This window comes from Mycteria americana, chromosome 6, assembly GCF_035582795.1.
Source record: "Mycteria americana isolate JAX WOST 10 ecotype Jacksonville Zoo and Gardens chromosome 6, USCA_MyAme_1.0, whole genome shotgun sequence".
Lineage (NCBI taxonomy): Eukaryota > Metazoa > Chordata > Aves > Ciconiiformes > Ciconiidae > Mycteria > Mycteria americana.
Genome location: NC_134370.1, coordinates 58,951,058 through 58,974,000, shown reverse-complemented (window position 1 = coordinate 58,974,000; position 22,943 = coordinate 58,951,058). Strand labels below are relative to the sequence as shown.

The 22,943-nt window shown below is 38.1% G+C and overlaps 1 protein-coding gene across 1 annotated transcript in view; it reads right to left on the bottom strand.

Moving 5' to 3' along the window:
- Nucleotides 1-22,943, bottom strand: part of GALK2 (galactokinase 2) — a 51,385-nt gene that overhangs the window by 8,629 nt on the left and 19,813 nt on the right. Inside the window, exons 6-8 of the mRNA XM_075506094.1 lie at nucleotides 15,712-15,810; nucleotides 12,833-12,985; nucleotides 7,653-7,863 (exon numbers count right to left, since the gene is read on the bottom strand). Of these exons, the coding sequence (XP_075362209.1) occupies nucleotides 7,653-7,863; nucleotides 12,833-12,985; nucleotides 15,712-15,810 (463 nt within the window). The remainder of the gene's footprint in view (nucleotides 1-7,652; nucleotides 7,864-12,832; nucleotides 12,986-15,711; nucleotides 15,811-22,943) is intronic.

The window sequence follows — 22,943 nt, the reverse complement described above, 5'->3', positions numbered from 1 at the left end:
GCCTGACATAATTTAATTTATTATTAAATTGGTTTACTTGAGCTGTTTGGGTGGTAAATATTAGCTAAGTGGACTTTATTCTCCATGTGGAGCACCTACTGCTTATGTTTCCTTATTTCATCACAGGCCAAGCACACTCTTGTTAGAGCACCTCAGAACATCCCTCACTTTCTTTCTACATGTAAATTCTCCTTTAGAGCAAGGTCTCTCTCCTCATTTCAGCTTCTGGTCTCTCTTGCTTTCTAAAATGGCTGATGAAACACTCAAATAGAGGTAAAAGGAGAAGAGAGACAAGCCCTGTCTTCAAAACAGAACTTGCTATCTGACCCAGACAAATGGAGTTCCCACTTGGCTGTTCTGTGAAGACAGCCAAGTTCTGGAACTACTTCTGATGATTTCAACAATCTGCATTTACAAGTATATGTAGAAATCTTCCTTGAAAGACTGGAAATAAAATTGTGCCCAGTATTAAGTCTCTCGTATGTATAGTCCAGACTGCAGCCCTTACAGACTAAAACTTCATCAGCGTCTGTATAATCCCTTTTTATTTCTCCAGAGTAAGTGTAACTCACAACTGTAAATGCCGAAAATACAGTGCTGAGAGAGACACAAGTGGTCTAAAATGATAGAGAAACATTGAACATAGCAGCGTCCTGCCACTGGTGATATTGCTTCTGGTGATATTTATTTTGTAATTCAATACAGCCTGCTACTGAGAAACCCTGTATTGCTGTCTTTTGAACAGGCCTTCTGAATGCATTTCAAACTAGGACAGAAATGAGAAAATTGAGTGCCCCCCAGAAACATCATCCTGAGAGTATCACACAGGAAGAGCATATTTTGGTTTCCCATTTAGAGGTGTGTTTTCCTCCACTGGATTTTGTTGCTGCTGGAGTTACTTGCACTGTGTTTTGCAGAGCGATGCCTCAGTATTTTTGAATGTTGAAGAAAGGCAGCTTGGCCTATTTTTAAGGATGGTTTCTCTTTAAATATTCTTTTCTTATAAGCCATTGTTTTAGAGCAAGGAGATTTCTAAATGTGCATTCGTTTAGGGAATATCTAAAGTTGCGTGAGACATTGCCATAGCTCACACTCTCTTGTAAATCACCATTGAACAGTAGTAACCCAAAGAATGAACTGAAAACATGTCTGGTTTCAATTGTAAGGCAACAGACTTGCCAAAGGCTGTGATTGATTCGGAGACCACCCTTTGGTAGAGCAATGCTCTACTGGCCAGATTACCTTAAAAATCTCTGGGGTTGTGTTGTGCTCGTCATGTTATGAACTGGCAACCAGAATGGGTGCTCCGGCTACTGGCTGCCAGCCAAAAGATCTGAGCTGTGTCCTTGACAGCATTCACTCCCAGGAGAGTCACTCAGTGCAGGGGAGAATTTGCTACCTTGACACTGGCTTTCTCTCGATGCGAAAGCAATCCTTTCAGGCAGTTCTCAAGTGAGAAAGAGCGGCTGTACGTTATTTTCAGACTCCTTTGTGGACATTTACCGAATTAGTATCAGTTAAAGGCTGGTATCGTTACGTTAGCTGTTGGTTAGTTATGGGCAGCATTTTATTTCAGAAAATTCCGTTTGTGTTTAAAAAACTTTTTTTATAGTTTGTTTTTCCTCTCTGGCAGTGTACTGTTCAGGTAAAATTATCTTCAGGACAGCAAACACCTCTGTACTCTGTTAAGTCCTATTCCAAAATAATGAAATGATTCACATATTTTTCAGCTTTCAACACCAAATGCCTCTGGTAATAGAGAAACCCTCTTGTATCTCTTCTGTTTGGATGGGTAGGCCAACTAACCATCTCTATATAATAAAAGATAGCAGAGCACACATGATATTTCTAAAAATTACATCTATATTGGAATCTCCTTGCTACATCACAGCCTGTATATTAGCTCCACATAAATAAAATCTGAATTAATAGGACATGCCAAAGAGCTATGGAGGCCGTGATTTTAGAAGAGTGCAGGAACTGATCAGAATCTGCGTGCCTCATGCGGCCACATTTTTTACAATTAAAAAGGACTGATTTCCTAAGCCATACTTGGTCACGGTTAAAAGAAACAAAAACAAAGTGCGCACGACTGATTAGTTTATATCTGAGCTAGGGCTGGAGTGCTCTGAAGGAGGAAAAACCGAAGCCCTCAAAGTAAACCTTCCAGTGTTGCACAGGACTGCATTATATGGTCTCACCCTCTGTGGTGCTCAAAGGAGCGTAAAAAAGCAGGGTTTAGGGAGCCAATGCCAGATTCTTAAAAGCATGTGGATCCTTAAATCTATTATAGTGTATGGAAATTAGGTACTTAATATGACTGAAAATGTAAATATACTTTCCTAATCCAGTAAACTATAAAGGCCTGGTTTCTCCTGCTTAAATTTATTTCCAAATTAGGGGTATGGGTACCCTCAGCTCCATCTTCTGTCAGTGAAAAGGGCAGGTTAGGGGAACCATTTATCCCACCGGAGACCGGGACTGCCCTGTGGTACCAATTTCTCTGGTGACTAGAGAGGAACCTAAAACCTCTGGTGCAATGAAACTAGCTGGCTGCCACGCTGACATAAGAGCAATTGTCTAGGGCATGTCTAAAGTAATGTTTCTTCCATAAGGGGATCTGTGCAATATGCAGTTCAGGTGCTCTGCTTGTTTAAAATGACACAGTGCCATTTGGACTGACGGAGATTTGTATCAGCTGAAGACCTAGTCTCTGACAAGAATCACGCTCTCAAAACTGTTCTTCGAAAATCGCTACACATTTCCTCTCTGCCACGTTCTGCATAGCTCACTGCCATGCAGGAATGAACTGTTTGATTTTAGACCTAGACACACTCGCACTATCAGAATCTCAGGGTCTCTTTTGTGCCTTTTCTGAAAAGACAGTATGGAGATTGTGATTTATTTTGTATGGTATCAGCTGCACGCAGAAAAAGTTTCTTGTGGACTCGAGTGAGGGTGAGTGATACCTTTTATGGATTGAAACAGATACAGATCAGAAGAAATTAAAGTAAACCTGAAAAGTCAAAATGAGACCAAAGAAAACTTTAAGGAGGACAAGGAATCCTGTACCTGGGTCTGCTCTTAGTGACGTTTTGTCACTAAGTTTTCAACACATTTCACCTGTATTCAGCCTGCTATTGGAGCAGCTAATCCACCTTCCAGGTCATAGCCTCACTAACTGTATTTCTGAAGTTTCAAAGTGGATACAGTGAATCTTCTATAAGGAATCTCCTCCACTGTTAACTACTTTGTATTACCAGTCCTTATCTGTTTTTCAGAGAATGCCAGCAACTCTTGCTGACCCTTTGTGGATTCTCTGCACCCTAGCTTTGCTCCTCTGCAGAGGATTTCTGTAATGTCATCCATGAACAGGTAGATTCAATTCACTTACAAACCACCAAATGCCCTTGAAAGAAATGATGACATTTTCCAGTGCACTAATAGCTCGCTCTGCAGCAAGAACCTTCCAAGTTGTTAAGACACAGCAGACTAACGTTAATGAAAGTTTGTCCAAAATCCATATAAAATCTCTTAAAAACAAACAAAAATCCTGGACTATTAGTCCCAAACAACTGTGGGTTAATTAAATATAACAGAGAAGTTTACTGTGAGTTTTCAACTGTATGGTTGTATTTTTAATTTTAGCTTTACACAAATTGTGCAAACCTGTCCACCCCATTTACAGGGGTTTTTTTTCTTTATAATTAAACATTGTTTAATTGTATTTGTTATTATATTATTTCTTACAACTTCAACTTCAGCAGATTCCTTTCTTTAGAGGCTTCCGCTACAATTCTATCTGACCTTTAGGTAAAGACCAACCTCTTTAGGCTATATATTTTTTTTTCTAGCTGCTTTGGCAGCTTCTTAAGATGTATTTCACTGTAGATTAATGAGCTACACATGGCTGATGGGACTGTTAGAAATTTACAACAGGAAAAACTCACCGATGCAAAATCATGTAGGGGACAGTTTCTACCACCATTACTCATGTGGAATAGTACCCTTCTCTGTTAGGCATCCTGCTGATTGAACATGATGAGGGTGAAGGTTTCTGGCTCATAACATATATAAGAAAATGCTGCCAGATGGCTTTAATTTGAGCCAGATTGTGAAGCCCCTACTCAAAGTGGGGAACAGTTACTCTACTGAGACTGCTCAAGTAACTGTTTGCAATCTGGCTCTCTGAAAATAAACCAGGGGACGAGTCATTGCTGGATTCAGTGACCCATTTAGCAGACACCTGCTTTGAGATTATGATAACTACTGGTTTAAAGTGATTTCCCCTCCAGAGGAATGCCAGCTTTAACAAGGCTTTTGCAACTCACCTAGACCATTCAGTACCTGTGCCTAACCTCTGGCACACCCCAAAGGCCTGCATCCTCCAGGTAGCTGTATGGGATCTGCCTGCAGCGGCCACCTCTCTGGGGCTCATCCCAAGTAAACCATGTTTTTGTGGAAGGGGATGGTACATTCCCACATTTCTTCATGACATGGATTGGGCTGAGGCTGGAGTAAGTACCCGGACCCTCAAGCTGGGAAGTGCTCTTAGGTCTATCAGTCTGGAGGTAACTTCTGTTCTTGTAAGACAAGGGCACTTTACTATGCACATGACAAGGCTTTATATATCCCAGAGCAGCCTGACAGAACATTTGAAAATCCACCTTCACGTATGCCTGTCTGTGTGAATAAAGTTGAAACTGTTCTTGCACTGAGATCACCATTAATACAAATTACTTGGCAGTGAGAATGAAAGGCTATTCAAGCACCACTCACTGAAGCTACAGCACAGATTTAGAATTCTCTTTCCAGGGGACAAACAGGAGGGCAGTTAAACAGCCAAATCCACACAGCAAATGGATGCCTGCTCCTCCCACGGCGATTTCATTCCCAGGATTAAATGTCAAATTAGATTACAATTTTATACATTGAAAAGGAAAAATGGGTTTAAAAATACCTCATTTAAGAAGGAGAAAAAAAAACATTTCATGGTTAAAGGAATACACTGTTTTACAGGAGAATATCCATTTGTGGTGAAGCTTATAAATACTTAATGTCCCACAATCACCACACACTAAATGTTCTGTGAAGCACTCAAGTCCAAGCCAAAATTATGGCATAGTGCACCTTAGAAAGTAATAAATATTATTTTTTCTAGAGATGTTCAGAAGCCACAAGTGCAATCCATGTGTAAACATTTGCAAGGGGGATTTAAACTCAGGATTTTGAGTTGGCCAAGGAACAACTGCAAGAAGTTTAGAGAGGCCTTATGCACCATCCACACTTCTCCAAACCTGGGGAACAAGTGGACTGTACAGTGGGGAGCTGCAGAAATCCTTGAGTACCTGCCTATAAAAGGGATGCAAAGTTGCTGAGTGCTTCCAGACCTGGCCTGGGACTTGCCCAAAGCCTGTCCACACTATTTTTCTTTGGGATGTGGAGTTTTTATCTGATCAGCCTTATAGACTTACAAAATTTTATGTAAGTATACAGTACCATTGCTGGAGGAGTAGAGGAAGCTAGACTTAAGTCTAAAATAATATTTACATAGCACTTTCAGATCCTTAAAACATGAGATACAAAACTTTATTTGTAACTATCACTGGGCTTTGAATAATACAAAAAATGAAAACTACTGACAAATTATATTCAGCCACAGAGAACACTCAGAATACAGTAAATGATCTAAATAGCAATTCTCATGCAAACAATTCACCCTTAACATAATATTGTATCAGAAAAGTTGATAAAACGTGTACAAAGGAAAAAAAATACCCTAAATGTTATGGTTCCTTCTTCATGTTGAACAAAAATGTTCGACAACATTCTGAAATTCTCTGCAGAGATTACTTATTTGTCAGTATGTTTTCTCTCACATGAAGAAGCCAGGCATTGTCATTAAAATATACTGGGAAAGTAGAGGGGAAATAAGAAAAATATTTTTGTCAAACAGCCTCTGGTTTTCCAAAGCCAACATAAAATGTAATTTGTTTAGTGTGTAACAAAAACAAACAGTGGATTTAGATTCCTTCTTTCTGTGTCTGTCTTGTTTCTTCTTTGCATATAGTTTTACAGAAATCTGTTATTTAATTTTATACTGTACATGCAAAGAGGCTTTCAGCATAACCCATTTTAATTGGCCTTATCAAATGAAATCATGGTCGTGCAAGTTTAAGACATTCTGTCCAGCAAACATCTGCAAACGCTATTCAGAGCCACAGTATAAAATTTCCTTTGAGTTTCTTCTATAGCTTTCATGTTCAAATTTTTATCCAGACTTTGGTTTTTGAAAAAAATTGAAATAACCTGTATAAACAATTCAATTCTACAGAACTGTAGAATTTTGGTTTATAAACCAGGTATAAGGAGTATAAACATCTGTAAGTTAATAGTCTTCTATTGCTTCATGAAGGGGAGAGTACGGGGACAGCGTAAAAGATTTACAGCCTTGTAGTTTGCCATGAAAATGTTGCAGAGTGCAGGTACGTGGTTCAGTATATCTCATGTACACGCAGCACAGAGTTATCATAACTCTTTATATGGAGATAAAGAGCTGGATTAAGATATCATATTCCATGCTGGTACCCTCTGGCAGTGTAATTAGACAATAAGATAGTTTCATACTCTCTGATACCACTGGGGTGCAAAACAGGTTCTAGATTCAGGACCTGGTCCTTGGTCAATATATAAAGTTTACAATCATTCCAGATATACAGATTATTTAAATATAAGCATCAGTATACATAGATATGTTACTGATTTATATACATCAAATATATACATCCCTGAAAGCAGTCTTGGGAAGGACTGGCAAGGATGCAATTCACCTACAAAACAGTAGAAGTATTAAGGCCACAGAATGGAAATAAGGAAGTAAGGATTATTTTAAGTTCTTAAAGAAAGATTCTGATCTCAATTGGAAACTTGTTATGAATGCAAATTAATTATTTCATAAATGCTCTATTATTCAGCATTATTAGCAACCCTACTATAGGCATCCAGGATCCTTTCCACGTGTGCCAATGCTCATGACTACATGGTATAATCATAGGAAATACTTTAAATAGCAAATTGTTCACCTCCACCAACATTTTCCTAAAAGAAAAAAAAATATTGATAGTGACAGAAACTTCTTTCTCAGAAGAGACCTAGATGACTTGCTGCCCAGTGCATGTTTTATGAAGTGATCATGTATTTATCAATTCAAAAAAAGAAACACAAGCTCTGTCTATGCTGGTCTTTAACAGCAGTTAAGGGAGAGCAAACAGGATGCATCTTAATGATGCTGTAACCATCCAATATGTTTGGGTTTGTAAGAGCTATTGCCTAAAAAGGAAGCCTAGTTTAGACTTTTCCCTAGAATAAAACCTGGGTTATTGAGAGATGACTCTAAATCAGCACAGGTTAATCTAAAAGAGTAAGTGATCTGCTACTTCTACCATTTTAGAAACAGTTCAATCAAAATCAATGTTTTGCTCTATTTTAAGTTAAAAGTTTGAATTAAAATTGTGATATCAATTCTCCCACTTGCCACCCAAGATTCTGGAGAATATTCTGGCAAGACTTCCACTTGCACTACTTATTAATACATAAACTTTTATATAATACAAACATTGTACACTAAAAAACACCATTTCATATATGCTTACCATCTTGCGTGTTTTGACTAAGGATCTGAGAGCGGAGCTCCTCCGGGGTAATTCCCAGGCATTTACAAATTTCCTCTGTGCTGTAAGGCTCAGGATGTAATACCTCCTCGACAATGGTCAGCATTTCCTCTAGGCTAACTCCTAGCTTGGTTTGCACATCATAGAGTCTTGACATTTTCTCCCAGTCCAAGCCTTTTGACTTTGAGAGAAGCTAAAATTAAAAAAATAAAATGGAAAATGTTGTGCCTTCCTGTTTAAAACTATTTAATTGTCCATAAGCACCTTTAAGACACATTTGCTCTTTCTACTTCTTAATTGGGAACCATCAGAAGCTACTTTCTATCAGTACACAGCAGATAATAATTATATTTACTTATAAAAGGTCTGTGAATGACAGACGTTCTTCCCTCAAATCAGATATTGTCTGTAAAAGCCATACTGGCATTATTTGTGTGATATCAAATCAGTGGTTTATCCTCTTCCATGGATGTTGTTATTTCAAGCACTTATTTTACAACCACAATCAGACAATTGCTTATACAAATGCTACGATATTGTAACACTAAAAGTCCCTAAGTAGTCTGTTTCTGTACTGTTAGAATTTGCTCTAACATTTAAAACTGTTTGACCTTTGCAATATGCTCCTGGAATTTTCTGATGAACATTTGAGGTTGTCATTAAAACACTTTCTCATAATAGCCTTAAAAATACGAAAGTAGGCATAAGATTTGTGCGGGAGAATTAACCGTAACCTTTCTCAATCTCTAAAGTAAATTTTAAATATGTTCTTTTAACATCTAATTTAAAGGAAGTTTTGAGCTTACGGGAAGGTTACGATGTTAGTCAGACTCTGCTCCATTCCTACATGATTGCTATGATGCTAATTAGTTATAGATATATCTGGTTTTCCCACTCCAGATAATGATGTCATGCTTTGTGTATCTTTGTGGTGTTTTGGCAATTGACAGCAGTTACTTCAACCACCAGAATCCTAAATGGAAGTATGTCAGAGGCTTTTCTCTGGAAGAGAAAAGGTTAGGTAAAGCAGCTTTCCTCATAAGGTGGAGTATTTTTAATGTTATTAATCACAGAATATTAAGTGATCATTGTGGGATCCTACTGACATACCACCTTTAACTTCAACAGATTACTACAGAGTAAGACACAGATTAGCAGGTACATGCCAATGTCATTTTACTGTAGTCATAAGCACATGACATACCTCCAATTCTGCACCATTTAAGTTGATATTAAAGCTTCCAAGTATGCCAGATCGGGCTGTATGTTTGCAGAGTTTAAACCACTACAGCAAGACCAAGGAATGAAATCCTTTCCCTATTCAAATCGGTGTTAAAACCTCTCATCAAAAGGGCCAAGATTTCACCCAGTGTGTTTTGTTACTCTTTTCAATAAACACTGGTTTTGAGTGAGATTAGCTTGAAATCATTTACGTCTCAATTCAGCAAAGCCGTTTAACTTCCTGGGTTAAAAAATATCATGGAATTTACATACATGTCTGAAAACTATTTGCTTTGCTTTATGCAAAGTTACAGCATGAAATTTAAGCAGAAGATCTGCTGCTCAACTATTTGCTATAGATTCTCACTCTCCTGCTCTCCTCCAACAGTGCTTTTGCAGGGGCTTTTCCAGTTTTGCTTTATTACAGTATATAAAAATTAACTACTTTTGGTGCCATCTAGTGACTTGCTAAGATTTATGTGAGGCTTAGTAGTGCAGAACAAACAAAATCCAATCAAAATCCAAATCATATGACTCTGTCACCATCTAAAACAGAGTTTTGTATGTTCAATGGTAGAGAAAGAAGCAGCACTGTCTAGTGGCTAACGCAGAAATCAGGGTGACAAAAATTTCTTGTAAAAGGCTGATTAAGTCACTTCTGGCCTGCTTTTCAAAGGCTCTGAGTACCTAGAACTCCACAGCCTATGTCATTGTATTTTAGCTTACTTATTGGTAAGTTAGAATAACAATTATTGCTTCATTTGTTTTACTTAAATATTTGGTATCTCTTATGTTGGTGCATGTTTGTGACGTTCTTAAATCTGCTTCAAGGTGCTAAATGAATGGAAATTTTTTTCCTCATACTTTAATCCCAACGTTCAGCACCCCCTAGACTTTATTACCAGAAGTTAAACAGAACTAAGAATTTACAAAAAATAATGTTCCATAAGGCAACAAAAATTTTTCTACTTCCTTTTTTAATAAATAATGCCCTGTAGAAATATGTCATGTATTGTCACATCTGTTCCCATTTCTGTACTTCAAGGAAGAAGCTGTATTTTAGATGAACTAACTATGCTGGAGTTTTACAGGTCAGATGTTCCAAATGGAAACTGACCCCGTCAGGCCAGTGGGCAGGGCTTTGTTGGAAAGGTCTATACTGCTTATAGCAAAGTTTCAATTCTAACAGCACTGGGAAAAATGTTATGGGCAAATAGAAATGGTTTTTGAAAATAATCTAGCTGCAGCAGCTCAAATTGTAATGGACACAGAACAGAAATGGGAAAAAAATCCCATCTATTAAATGTACAAAAGTAATCCTGATACTGATCCCGCAGTTGGATATTTTCATGATGGTCTCTGACTAGAAGGACTAAAGATGGGGACATCATCCAGCTGGCTCTTAACTGCCAGGATATAGCATCTGTAGGCTTTATTGTCTTTTATTGTTCAACACAGGCACACTGGAGAACTGTAAGTAACTGAGAGGAAAACATACTTAGTAAATGATGGGACAAATATAAATAAAAGAAAGTCTGACGAGGAGTACTTAGTCCTTATATAGCAACATCACTTTCTTACACTTTACATTTCTATAATGTCATCTGAGCATCTTTCCACATTTAACAAACATTAGTTGATTAACTATATGGCATTCCAGTTGCAGACATTCTTGGCAACACTCTGTAGCTGACAGTGAAGTGAACCACACACAGCGAAGCAGGGGAGAGCACAGCATTCGCTAATGCTCATATTCATCCTGCAGCACCTACTGTGCGACTTCTCTGAAGTATAAAGTACAAGTTAATTTCCTTTGGAATTGCGAGTGTTCTGCAGAACATAAGCGTCTTTAAACATACTGTTTAATGAAGTACAGGAAAGCACTCAGAGGCTACAACAAGAATAGAGAAAGAAAAAAAAATAACAAGCAAAAGAATGACTGTCCAGAAGGGAAGGGAAAGGAACAGAACCTGAGAAAGAGAATTTTGTGAAGATGATCAAGAGTTCATTTGCTGCAGGAAAGATTGACATCAAAATGTTCTACACTAATGCCAGCAGGGATATGTTGTGTTGGCATCTCTACTTACATGGAGTTTTCTGCAAATGGTATGACATTCTAGAATGACCTAAAGCAGAAAGGGGCAAAAAAGCCTATCCTAAGGCACTTACCAATGAGAATTTCTTTTAAAGCATTACTGCGAGGCCCAGCATGTTATTTCATAGTTCCATTAGCTTAATGGTGCTTGAAAGACTTCCCTGCTTCCACTGACATACCTGCCCTCCTTCACCCCACTGTGACCTGTTCCTAAAGGCAGTCTTTTCCTGGCTCAATGTATTTTTATAGTGTGTGCAACTTTCCATCTGGGTAGCATATGTTTAAAAATAGACAGGTGTATGTTGTTAGTCTCCTTAAAATCAAGCATCTGCTAAAGGTACCTTTTTAGAGATTGCATCGTAGGTAACAGGAATGTAAAAAAACCCCATCTTTCCTTACCACCTTTTCAGTTTACTGCACAGGACCAATAATTTAAAGCAATTCAGAAAACTGTGATTCAATTCACGAAATCTGGTATATGGAATAATACTTCAAAAGGTCTTACAACTTAATGCACTCGTAGTTTGCCTTTTAGAACAGATCATCTGTGAAGGCTCCGTTTCTTATGCAAAAAAATTTCCCAAAGAAGCTCTTCCTAAAATACATACTTAGTCCGTTAACTATCCTAAATTAGAGGTTTATCAGTTATACCAAGACCAACACACAGAGAGGTCCTTATCTTGATTTTCTTAATGGCATAAGGATCTTTTTATTAACTTCAGTGACAACAGCTTTAACTATGGTCATCGGTGCTCTTATTTTTACCATATCCTATATACATCTAAAATGGAGCTATGTTCTTTGTACTTGAGTTCAAAGCCCATTTAAAAAGTCATCTCAAGTTTCGCTTCTCTCCTTGAAAAATATCTCAACACAGCATTTTATATTACATTTTGTCAGTATCTGATCATGTCTCCAACTCTTTTTTTTTTAAGCATTGCCTATGGTAATTTTTCATAGAATTATGATGCCAACAGATGCTCAAAGTACTTTTGAGTATTGCTCAGATTTTGGCCAAATGTTTTGTGGCAAGGAGTTCCACACTGCAGTTTTTAAAACTTTCATCTAGACTTTGTGACCCAAATTCTATTCTTTCACACAGCACACTCTGTTGGGTATAATTTATGCTTACTCCTCACTTAATCTAATCAAAGAAAAATCCACTGTATTCCTATAACAAACTCAAATCAAACCCTACATCTACATATTCCTAAACCTATGGTCTACAAAATCCAGAATGAAAGTGGGACTTAGATTTTTTTCATGTTCAAATTCCATACCTTTTAGAGATAATTGCAAGCTGTAAACTAGGAGCACAAATCAAATGTTGGGTTTTGATTCAAGCCTGTTTTTAAACTTCACACTGACATATATGCTGCTATTCAGCATTTCCAATATTACTTCCAGGCCTCCAACTAGTAGCTTTGATGTCCTCTAAATCATAGAAAATATGTATCTATTGCCATATATACATATAAACATGTGACCACACTGGTTGCTTTCCATTATTTGTCATTACTCAGCTTTAATTAGAAACAGTCTATCTTATTAACTGAGAATATTTTTTGCTGAAAAATAGACTTATTTCCTCAGTTGAAATATAATACAAAATCAATTGAATAGAACTAAATCACATAATCTTCTATTTAAGGGCACAGTCCTTGCACTTCCATTAAACTCAGCAGGAGTTCTGTTTCTGCAGAGATGGAGGTGTCTGGTTCTGGAAAGAAAAATGCTACTTAAAGTAGCACCTAGCCAGGTGTTAAAGACATGATTGGTCAGAAGTGGAAAAAAGTACATATTTGGATGAAGGTTTCATTAGAGTTTGACATAAGCCATACGTTACCTTTGTAGCCAGACGACACTCCATTACCCTAATATTGTAATGAGAAGTTGCTGCTTTATTCATTTCAACACAACTGTTAGCAATAACAAACGCTGCTCCTCTTGGAAGTCTAACATCAGTTGCCCTCAGAGGACTGAACTCTATCAACTTGGCCTATTGAAAGAAAAATGAATGGTTAGTTTTAATTTACTACTAGCTAACAGTGCACTTAGTTCTATAAATCAAATGCAAATTTGCATGTTTTTTCTCTTGAAAATCCAGAGACAGTTAAGGAAAGAAAACTGACATGAAACAGCGAGAAAAGAGGTTTAACCTCATTGGCCAAGTTACACATACATTTCAAACCTTTCCCTTGTAGCTGGATTTTAAAATGTTTCCATTAAGTCTTTGGGTTTTTTCAGCATTTCACAGAACCCCACCCAACCTATTTTTCTTGCCTGTTTAAGACAACAGTTTTTCTTTGATCTACAGAAAAGTACCAGGCCTGGCTGAAGCTAATGTGCGTGCCACTAGAAACAAGGGGCTTCACATTCCCTTCCCCTTCACCAATGTCCATCTCCCCCTTAGTTTTCTGATTTTCCACTAAATCAAGATTAGTTCACTGAGGTACCGAATAGTACCAAAATCTTAGGACTGACTGAAGACAGTGATCATGTTACATATGGAGAATTAAACAGAGAAATGAAATAAAACTATATATCAAAATGTAGTTACTATCTCCTTCCTTCTGACATAAGAGACTGTCTTGCCTCACACAGGCTGCGTAACATGTTCCCAACATTTTGTGACCTTTTCATGGAATAAGCTAGGCATCCATTAATTAAATAATTCAGGATGTAATGTAATCAAGAGATTAAATTCACATCTGGTTTTTCATTGGGATAAATTGTAAATCATGTGCCCTGCTTTGGCTTCTTAGAATAGACTGTAACTCTGCAAGCAGGGACGTCTTACTGGTTTTGGCATTGTTCACCCCCAGAGAGTTCCTTGAGCAGCTAGAGTGCTAAATAAACAATGACAAATCTGCTTGTACATTATGTACAGCACGTGCGTTACTCCCTGCCATTGAGATTCTGGACCACGTCACAAAACTACTATCAAGACAGACAAGCTTGCTTACATTTAAATATACCCTTTAAGAACTGCTACATTAGATCAGAATGTACCACTAAGCTGGTCCAGTGTCCTGTTTCTGACAGTAGCCATAAATGGATATTTAGAGGGAATATAAAAATAGGACATATACAAAGCAATCTTTTTTCCGGGTGTGTTTTTCCAGCTTCCCATAAGCAAAGATTACGGTGGTTATACTTACACTGGAAGACACATCAGAGTATTATGTTTAGTAGCTACAAATCGGCTAATACTCTATCAGTGTACCCAAGAACGTCTTTTTTGAACCCTTTTTAAACTTTTGCCTTCCACAATGTACGCTATTTCTCAACTTAACAATGAATGTTTTGGAAAAAAAAAACCCAAACTTCCTTGTTTGTTTTTAACAAGCTTCTTGCTAATGTCATTGTGTTTCTATTAGTTCTTTGGTTATGAAAAACACTGAATTCTCAATTTACCTTCTCTTATCCATTCAGGGGTTTTACAGAGCTTCAAAATACTACCCTCAAAGATACTTGTTTTCCAAGCTAAAAAGTTTTAAATTATTCAGTCAATGCTCATATAAAAAAATAGCTTTGATCAACCTCAGTGTCCTCTACTGTACTTTTCTTCTAGTATATTTTTTTTGAGATGGGAGGCCAGAACTGCATTCAGCTGCAAGTACACTGAAGCAAGGATATTTTCTGGTTTGTTCACAATCTCTTTTCTAATGTTTGCTAACATTTTCTTTGCCTTTTTGATCACCATCTTTGTATGTCAGAAAAGCCTCCACTTATATGATTATCTGTGTGTATGCCAGGAAAATATGCTGCTTCCTTCAGCATTCATGTAGCTGTGTGTTTACTACTAACAGTGTAAGTGTGAGGGAAAAGTGTAGAGTAGGTACAGGTGATGTGAAATTGAAAATACCTGTGTCTCATGATGGAATTGAATGTTTGGTGTAATTCTAGGAAATAGCATATTTTCTGTATAAGCTTATCCAAGATATGGCATTAAGGAACAAAAGCTGTAGAGATATAATATCACAATTATAAGCAAAATAAAGGTTGTCATGAAACGCTAGATTCATTTCAATAAAAGTATTTTGACAGGTTTTAGGTTTGAACATTCACAGTCCTGTGCACCTTCTGGGACAGCAGATGAACTCCACTGTAAATTCCACTGCAAGCACTCATGCATAACTTGGCAGGTCCTGTATATCATTGCTAGTCCACCTTCTGTCACCACGTTTAAGCCAGCTAAATGCCTTCTACATCAGAATCCAGCCACAGAATTGTCTGGAATTAGCAAAACTGGGGAAAAAAAGTCTCCATTGTCTTTGTAACTGGACCTGGCAAAACTTCCTAGAACTGTTTGGTTATAAGAAGTTTCAAGAAAGCATTTTTGTAATAATTATCCCATTTGCACTGAATACAAGGCATACCGACCATTCAGATTTCATTATATGGGAAACATTCTAAGTTCAGTGATGAATTAGCCAAATAGTGTGGAACCTGGTGCTCTTCTAGAGTACATCTTTCCCCACATCTTTTCTTTCCTCCTTCTTGCCAGTTCTCATTTTCATCATCTTATTCCTTCAAACTTGTCATACTCGATTGTACACAATTTTATACATATAATTCCTGTTTCGTTTGCATACCAAGGGTGCTTATACTGCTTACTAAAGTATTCCAGTTTCTTGTCTTTCTGCTAGATACATATGAAGGTATTTTTTTTTACATAAATTAATATTACATTGTTAGTTTCGATTACAAAGATCCACATACAGTTCCTTCTTCTGCCAGAAAACAGATTGACTGGTCCATTCCTCCACCTTCTGTGCCAATATAATGTTCACTCTTTGTACAAATTTCTGCAAGTTCCACCTGAAAAAAACATTAACGTGTAAAGTTTCAGCCAAAGTTAAAGATGATATTCCGACTAGATATAAGGAAGAAATGTTTTACGATGAGGGTAGTGAGACACTGGCGCAGGTTGCCCAGAGAGGTGGTAGATGCCCCATCCCTGGAAACATTCAAGATCAGGTTGGACAGGGCTCCGAGCAACCTGATCTAGTTGAAGATGTCCCTGCTCACTGCAGGGGGGTGGGACTAGATGACCTTTAAAGGTCCCTTCCAACTCAAACTATTCCATGATTCTATGATACTTTTATACTGCTTACATATGAACTAGTGAGAAAACAAAGGAGATAATGATAGAGCTCTGAAACCCCTGCCTCTCACACACGAAGTAGTATAAGCTAGTATCAACTAGGATGCCACATGGCCCCTTTTTCCTTTGTTCTGAAGCAAAATAGAATCAGCTATTCACCATCCACTGGACCTGCCATAGACAGATGCTTTTCAGGGTATCCTTGTTTAGACGCTTAATTCTTGTAGCTGTCCTCCTCCCACCTTCCTCGTTCTCCTCACACTCCTCCATACCAGTAGCCAATATTTTGTTGATTTATTAGTTGAATCCATCTATATATGCACCTTGGTAGCTTACAGAAAAATGGCAAGTTGTTACTTTATACTATTTTAATGCACTGACTCCATAATCAGAAATTATGTATTGAACCTAACTCAGAAACCCCTTGTCACTGGAAATACTCTTATCAGTGGTGCTTGTCATTTCTCCTTGAGACACTGTACTCTGCTTACATTATTTATCTGAACTAATTTGTAACTATATGTGATTTGCATTCTTTTGTGACATTTTAGGCACATTTTTGTGCATTCTGATACCTGCAGGTCAGAGGATACTATGGGAGGGTGGAATATCACTATCATAACTGTCAGAAATAATAATTTACAGTAAGGCTTTCAGCCATCAGGCCAAGTCAAAACAAAACACAAGAGAAGCCTTGGAGAATGGTCAAAGAACATAGACTAGTCAAAAGGAAGTAGGTCAAAAGGAAATCATCTGTGTCCCCATACTATGACCCATACCAGTCTGTTTTTCTAAGCACAAGGTAACCACAGGGAGATGGGAAAAGAACTTTAGAAAAGCTGCAGTCTGTTTTTCAGTCTGGTGGCAAAGTCAGATTCAGATTCCATGCTAGGGATGTAGCATCAGAGGACTGAAACAAGCTCACCAGCAAGGCAGGGACGTTAGCCAGCACACAGCTGTAAAAGGCAACAGATAGAGGCAGTAAATCACCATCCTAAGAGAGAGGTATGTGCAGTGTGCCTGCCTGCTTGCTCGCTCAATTTCTGTAATGGCACCACAGACAAAGTCGTAAAATTGGTCCTTAGATCGATGTAATCAGGCTGAATTGTTTGCAAATGCACTAACAACCAATTTAATCAGCTCACAATGCAGTTATGGCCAATAAGCCTTGGGCTGATAAGCAGAAGTTATCAAAAGAACATTAACAAAGTTACTCTAAAACTATGCAGACTGGATCTCTTTGAATCGAACGCGGTAAATCACCACTCACAAGAAAAAGACCATTAATGAGAGAACATAGAAAGTACAATCAGCAAAAATACTCTCCTTTTCTGCACTGCCTTTCCTCTGTGTATTTTAAAGATGAGCTGAAATAGAGATAATGCTTCTTTTATTTTTCTTGAGAAAGATAGGAACATCACACATTTTGGTGTTCTTTCTTTTTAACAAAAGCTATCTCCCAGTGCCTGACTTTTGCTAAAGATCAGGTTCACCAAAATTTGTTTTTCCTCCCTTGTCCCACATCCACTCCAACCAGCCCCCTTTCCAGTTTGAACCTTAGACCTCTTCAACCCATCAACAGAAGTTTAACATCCAGCCACTATGTCCCTGCCCCACTACAAGTTGGAAATAATTCTGAATGAAATGCTAATGAATGTAATGGTGCCTTTTTTTCCCCATTTAATGCTAAAATACTCAGCAACAGCTCCACAGAAAAGAAAGAACAAACCTCCGCAGAACAAACCACTAGATGCTCACTCCTTTCTACATGTGAAGGTGTGCCTATTTACAAACATCTGTTGCTGGGATGTGGAACTGTTCTGCTGAACCTGCCTTTCTCCCCTCTGAGAACAGAGCAATACCACATCCCTGATTTTTTTAGCCACTGGCAGGAGACATCAGACTGGAGTTCATGAATATTACTCACTGGCAGCAACAGAAACTTCTCCACGCTGGCTGAAAAGACCATGCAGCATGCCAGTCATGCACTTAAATAGGAGCTGTGGCTGTGCAAACCTGCCTGAAGTACAGTTCCTGAGGTACTCACAATGTATATTCTACTCTTGGGCACAGCTGCCTGAGGTATTATGTCATCTGCAATTGCCAGATAAAGCTTTGAAAAGTCAGAAATTAAGCATTTCACCCTTCACTTAGTCTGGCTGCATGTCATCTCCATATACACATCAACTACCACTTGATTGCTTAAATCGTTTAGACTTTATGAGCCTGGGCTTATTAAATAAATATCAGGAGAAGTCTTGCAGAGGAGGAATGTTAACAATTAGGACAGTGCCACTCCCCTGTCCCTTTACATGGTCTGGTGAATTGTGCCTGGTTAAGCATTGGCCTTGCTTCGTCCCAGCTCACCAGCTGTCCAGCTGCGTATGCTGGGCTAACAGCGTTGTTTGAGCTTGAGCAACTTTTGTTTTGAAACTCAGCAAGGATTGGCAGGACCACCAAGTAGTAACTGGCAAGGGTTGAGAAGAACCCTCTCCACAAGACAGCCCAAGGCATCCCTGAAACATTATTTGGTTTCTAATTTAAACAGGCCCTTGCTGACACAGGCTGGCCTTCTAATACTAGGATGAGAAGCATGTGAATGGAGAGGAAATCGTCATCTGTATAGAAAGCAGTTTCTACTTACTATTGAGACAAATGGGCAAATGTTTGCCTTTTTGCTAAAACGAATGAAAGGGAAAAGTTCAGAGGAACTGAATTGTAGCATTGGAAACTAATGTGAAGACTAAACTGGAGAGCCTTGTGTACATATTTGATACTTGGAAAAGGATGGTCATATGACTGAAACAGTGAACCAAATGTCAGGAGGTCTGAGCTCAATTTCTAGTTCCACATTAAGTTTCTTGTGATTCAGGGAAAGTCCCTTTAATTCATCATGGCTCCATTTCCTCAATAAAATGAGGAGTATCTTCCCCCTCTTTGTAATTAGTAATTGCTACTTGGGATTCTTAGATGATAATGCTATAAATATGTGTGACTTCATTACTAGAAACTGAAAAAAACCACATTTTGCTACACAAGTTCTCTGACTCTAGGCTTCCACAGAAATTATGTCTAAGAAAAAATTCGCTAAAACCATGTAATAAAAGGAAATAACTTTTGCCTATCTCAGAGCAATGCCTTGTTTCCATTCAACTTGCAACACTCAGAAGCTCTTTAGGGCAGGGACTGTTTGAATCATCTGTTATTTATACCTCTCTGTAGTGTATACCTCACCTGTAAAAATACAGAGCTGCTCAGATCCCAGATTTCACTGCAAAATTTGGCAACATCTCAAATGTATGTCTGAACAATACCTAAGCATGCATCTCCTTCTTCCTCCTGGCTGCGCTGCAGTTCCTGCAGAGAAGTAACTCAGAGCATTCTCATAGACACATTTAGGGAGACTGCACTCCAGGTTACACCACAGCACCACCTGCCAGGCAGGTAGGTCAGAGGGGGCCAGCCCTCCTTGGTAGGGCTCAAAGTACAACTGTTATGCATATAAAATAAACAATGTTGCCCCACTGAGTTCCGCAGGAGTCCTAAACAGGCGTTCTTGTAGAGCTAGGTGAAAGAAGACATTTGTTCTTCACGAAGCACCATGAGAAATACGCAGAAAGAATAAACCCCATCTGTACATAGGCTACACTTCCATCCCACATATTCTGATCCATACGAGAGATCATTTCAAGCCATCCACAAAACATAACTAGTTCTACGCACCCAAGACTCACTAGCATGGTTTTTCCATCCCTAAATCAGTATTTCAAAAACACTAATAAATCATAAATTAAGTCTTCATACAATTTTACATGCTTTACTTTAAAAGCATTCCTATAAGGCTGCTCTTATCTTCAATTTAGAGACAGCACAGATATTTACATGATTTGTTCAAAGTCATGTGAATCAGTTACAAAGCTGAAATGAGAATTCAAAAACCTCCCTATTTCCAGTATTGTGGCTTATTTCTCTAAAGAACATGGTCTCAGGGAAATCTTTACAGGGCAGGTTTAAAATCTTTTTAAGATGATGGTAATGAAAAGTGGAACAAAAATACACTAAAATCAACATAAAAATGGGTCTGAACAGTAGCATTATGACTCTAGGAAAAAAATGACTTAATCAGATGAATAAAAAATTTCCTTATCCCAGCTGTTCTGTGATCCACATATGCTACTGCCCTCTGAATTTCTGTATTATTGTTCCAGGAAGTTGTTCCAACAGGACTGGCTAGACCAGGTCATCATTTGTGAATAACAACTATCATGCGGACAGTAAGTCCTAAGCTGTCATCTACACTATTAAACAAGCAAACTGATATATTTAATGTAGTAATTAAAAAAGTAAAGCTCAAACATCAGGAGATGTCTCCTTTGATCCCGTCCCCCCCCCCAAAAAAAAAACCCTAGCCAAGAAGGGAAGTGCATGTAATGCCCATGACTAAGTAAGGGATTGTCAGCTAGCTAAAATTCATTAAAAGACTTGGGTTGGAATAAAAATATAGACTATATTAACATAAAAGCAGCCTTTGTGGGTCAAACCAATGCCACTTCTAGTTCTGTATCTTGTACCTGAAAGTGGGCTCTTAGTATGGACCAAAGGCCAAGTACAGATGATATTTCCCCAGAATGTTATTTTTTGATAGAGCTTCCTGAGCCTAATGTGAATTCTGCACACTTAGTTACCAACAATGGATTTCGTATATATGAACTTGTCCAGACTCCCTTTTAACTTATTCAGAATTGTAACATGTAGAACATCCAGTTACAAGGACTTCTACAACTTGTCAGGTGAAGAACCATCTCCTTTTATTGATTATTAACATGCCCCTGACTAGCTTCATTTAATACCTCCTGGCTCTTATAATGTGAGGGGCAATGAATAATTGATTCCTACCCACTCCATCAATTACATTCATTGCTTTATGGACCTCTATCACTTCCTCCTTCAAACGCCTTTTTCCAAAGAGTCCTAGCTTACTTTTATGGAGGTCATTCTGTACCTCTGATCATCCATGTGGCTTTTCCCTGAATCTTTCACACCTTAACTATCTTGGTTGGCAAGAAAGGAAAGAGGCAGACTTACAGCTTTTCTTAGACTACCTTACGTCACTGTATCTTTTGCTATTTTTATGTGGCAAATGAGCCACATAAAATGTGTGTTAGTTAGTGTTGACATAGACAGATGGTAATGCAACCTCAATCAGTTCAGCACTAGTATTCCACCTCTTTCACTGAGGTTACCATCCTGACACCGTAATCAACAGGAGAGATTATGTGACCACATCAGCCACTCCTGTGCAAAGTCCCTTTGTTTAAACCTGCTTCGCAGTGGCATGGCTGAAGCAAACTGTTCCCTTTTGCTGACTGTAGTGAGGTCTGTAAAGATGAGCGATAGTAAGCAGGGAAGCTGGGATGGAAACCTAAATATCTAAAGTTAGTCTAGCAATACCCTGAGTTATTTTGTACAATTGATCTGTTCAGCCTCTGAATACAGGAGAGAGGAGCATAACATGACAGTAGTAGTAGCTGGTAGGTGAGTTAAACCTTGAAGTCTCCCTGGTGATCTGTCAAGAAACACTAAATATTGCAGCTTTTGAATGCCAGACCCAATATGATACATACAAACGCAAACAGTGCTTTAATATCTGTTGGGAAGTACACATGCCAGGTTGGCTGTGCTTCCATGGGAGATGCTTAGTATCAGTGAGTTACGTGATATATTAAGTTTAACATTTTTGTTGTTTATTCAACAAAAAAGATACAACATATTAAATGAGAATATCCATAGTTAAAACAATACAAAGCAACATCATTAGGAGTAGAACCTCAGTGCATACAATTCACTCACTTGCCTAATAAGCAATTAAGCATTAAGAAATTTATGTGAAGTAATAATCTATTTAAGGAAGCTGCTGTCTCTCAAGGATTTCAAAACTGAACTCTTAAGTTTTAGAAAACTTTAGTTGGAGCATTTGGAAAAATCTGAAACTAACAATGTACAGAATGTATTTTTTTCAGGCTGTTCCTTTTCAGAAGCTTAATTCTAAAGTCTGCTCAGAATGTATCCTATTGCAGGAGGCAGCACTTACCAGTTTGTCTACCAGGCAACTGGCCCCCATGTGCAGACCTAGGCTAGCCTTTGATCTAAGAGCTCTACTAACTACCTCTGCTTTTTGTTTGAAACAATTTAAGGTTCTCCCTGATAAGGAGCAAGTCAATCTTGGGTTACAAAGAAAGAAATTACTACCACTTAAAAGTGTTTTATCTTTGAGCCACAAGATTTCCTATCCAGCATGCAGAAAGTCTAATCTGGGAAATCATATTAGTGGAGATATAATTTAGTCTGACAAAGAAGGGTTGTGATTTTTTATTATTAGTTGCCTTATGTGTAGTTACTCTAGATGGAGAGATTTCTTGTAATAAGAACTCATCAACAGCTCTGCGTCATGTTACCTTGTTTTGGATTTTTAATGGAAAAAGTGGGTTTTCAGTAAAATGATACTTTTCACTAGTATGTATTTTTCTCTGCTTGTTTACTTTTCAATATGAAACACCTTAAACTCAGGTTTTGATTTTCAACTGAGTATTTCTGGTCTTTCAAAAATGTTGAAGAACTGATAAAAGAATATTCTTCTGACTGTTTCCAGGCACAACCCAACATTGTATTATATTTGGCCATATATACCCTGATCCTTCAGCAGCACAATGAATTATGAACCACCCAATACAGCTCATTTGATTCTCTGTTGCCTCATCATTTATTTTAGTTTCTCTCAGTTTGACGTTATTGATAATGAACATGAAGGCCTAAATGTACAAAGGTATTTAGGTATCCGAGGAATAAT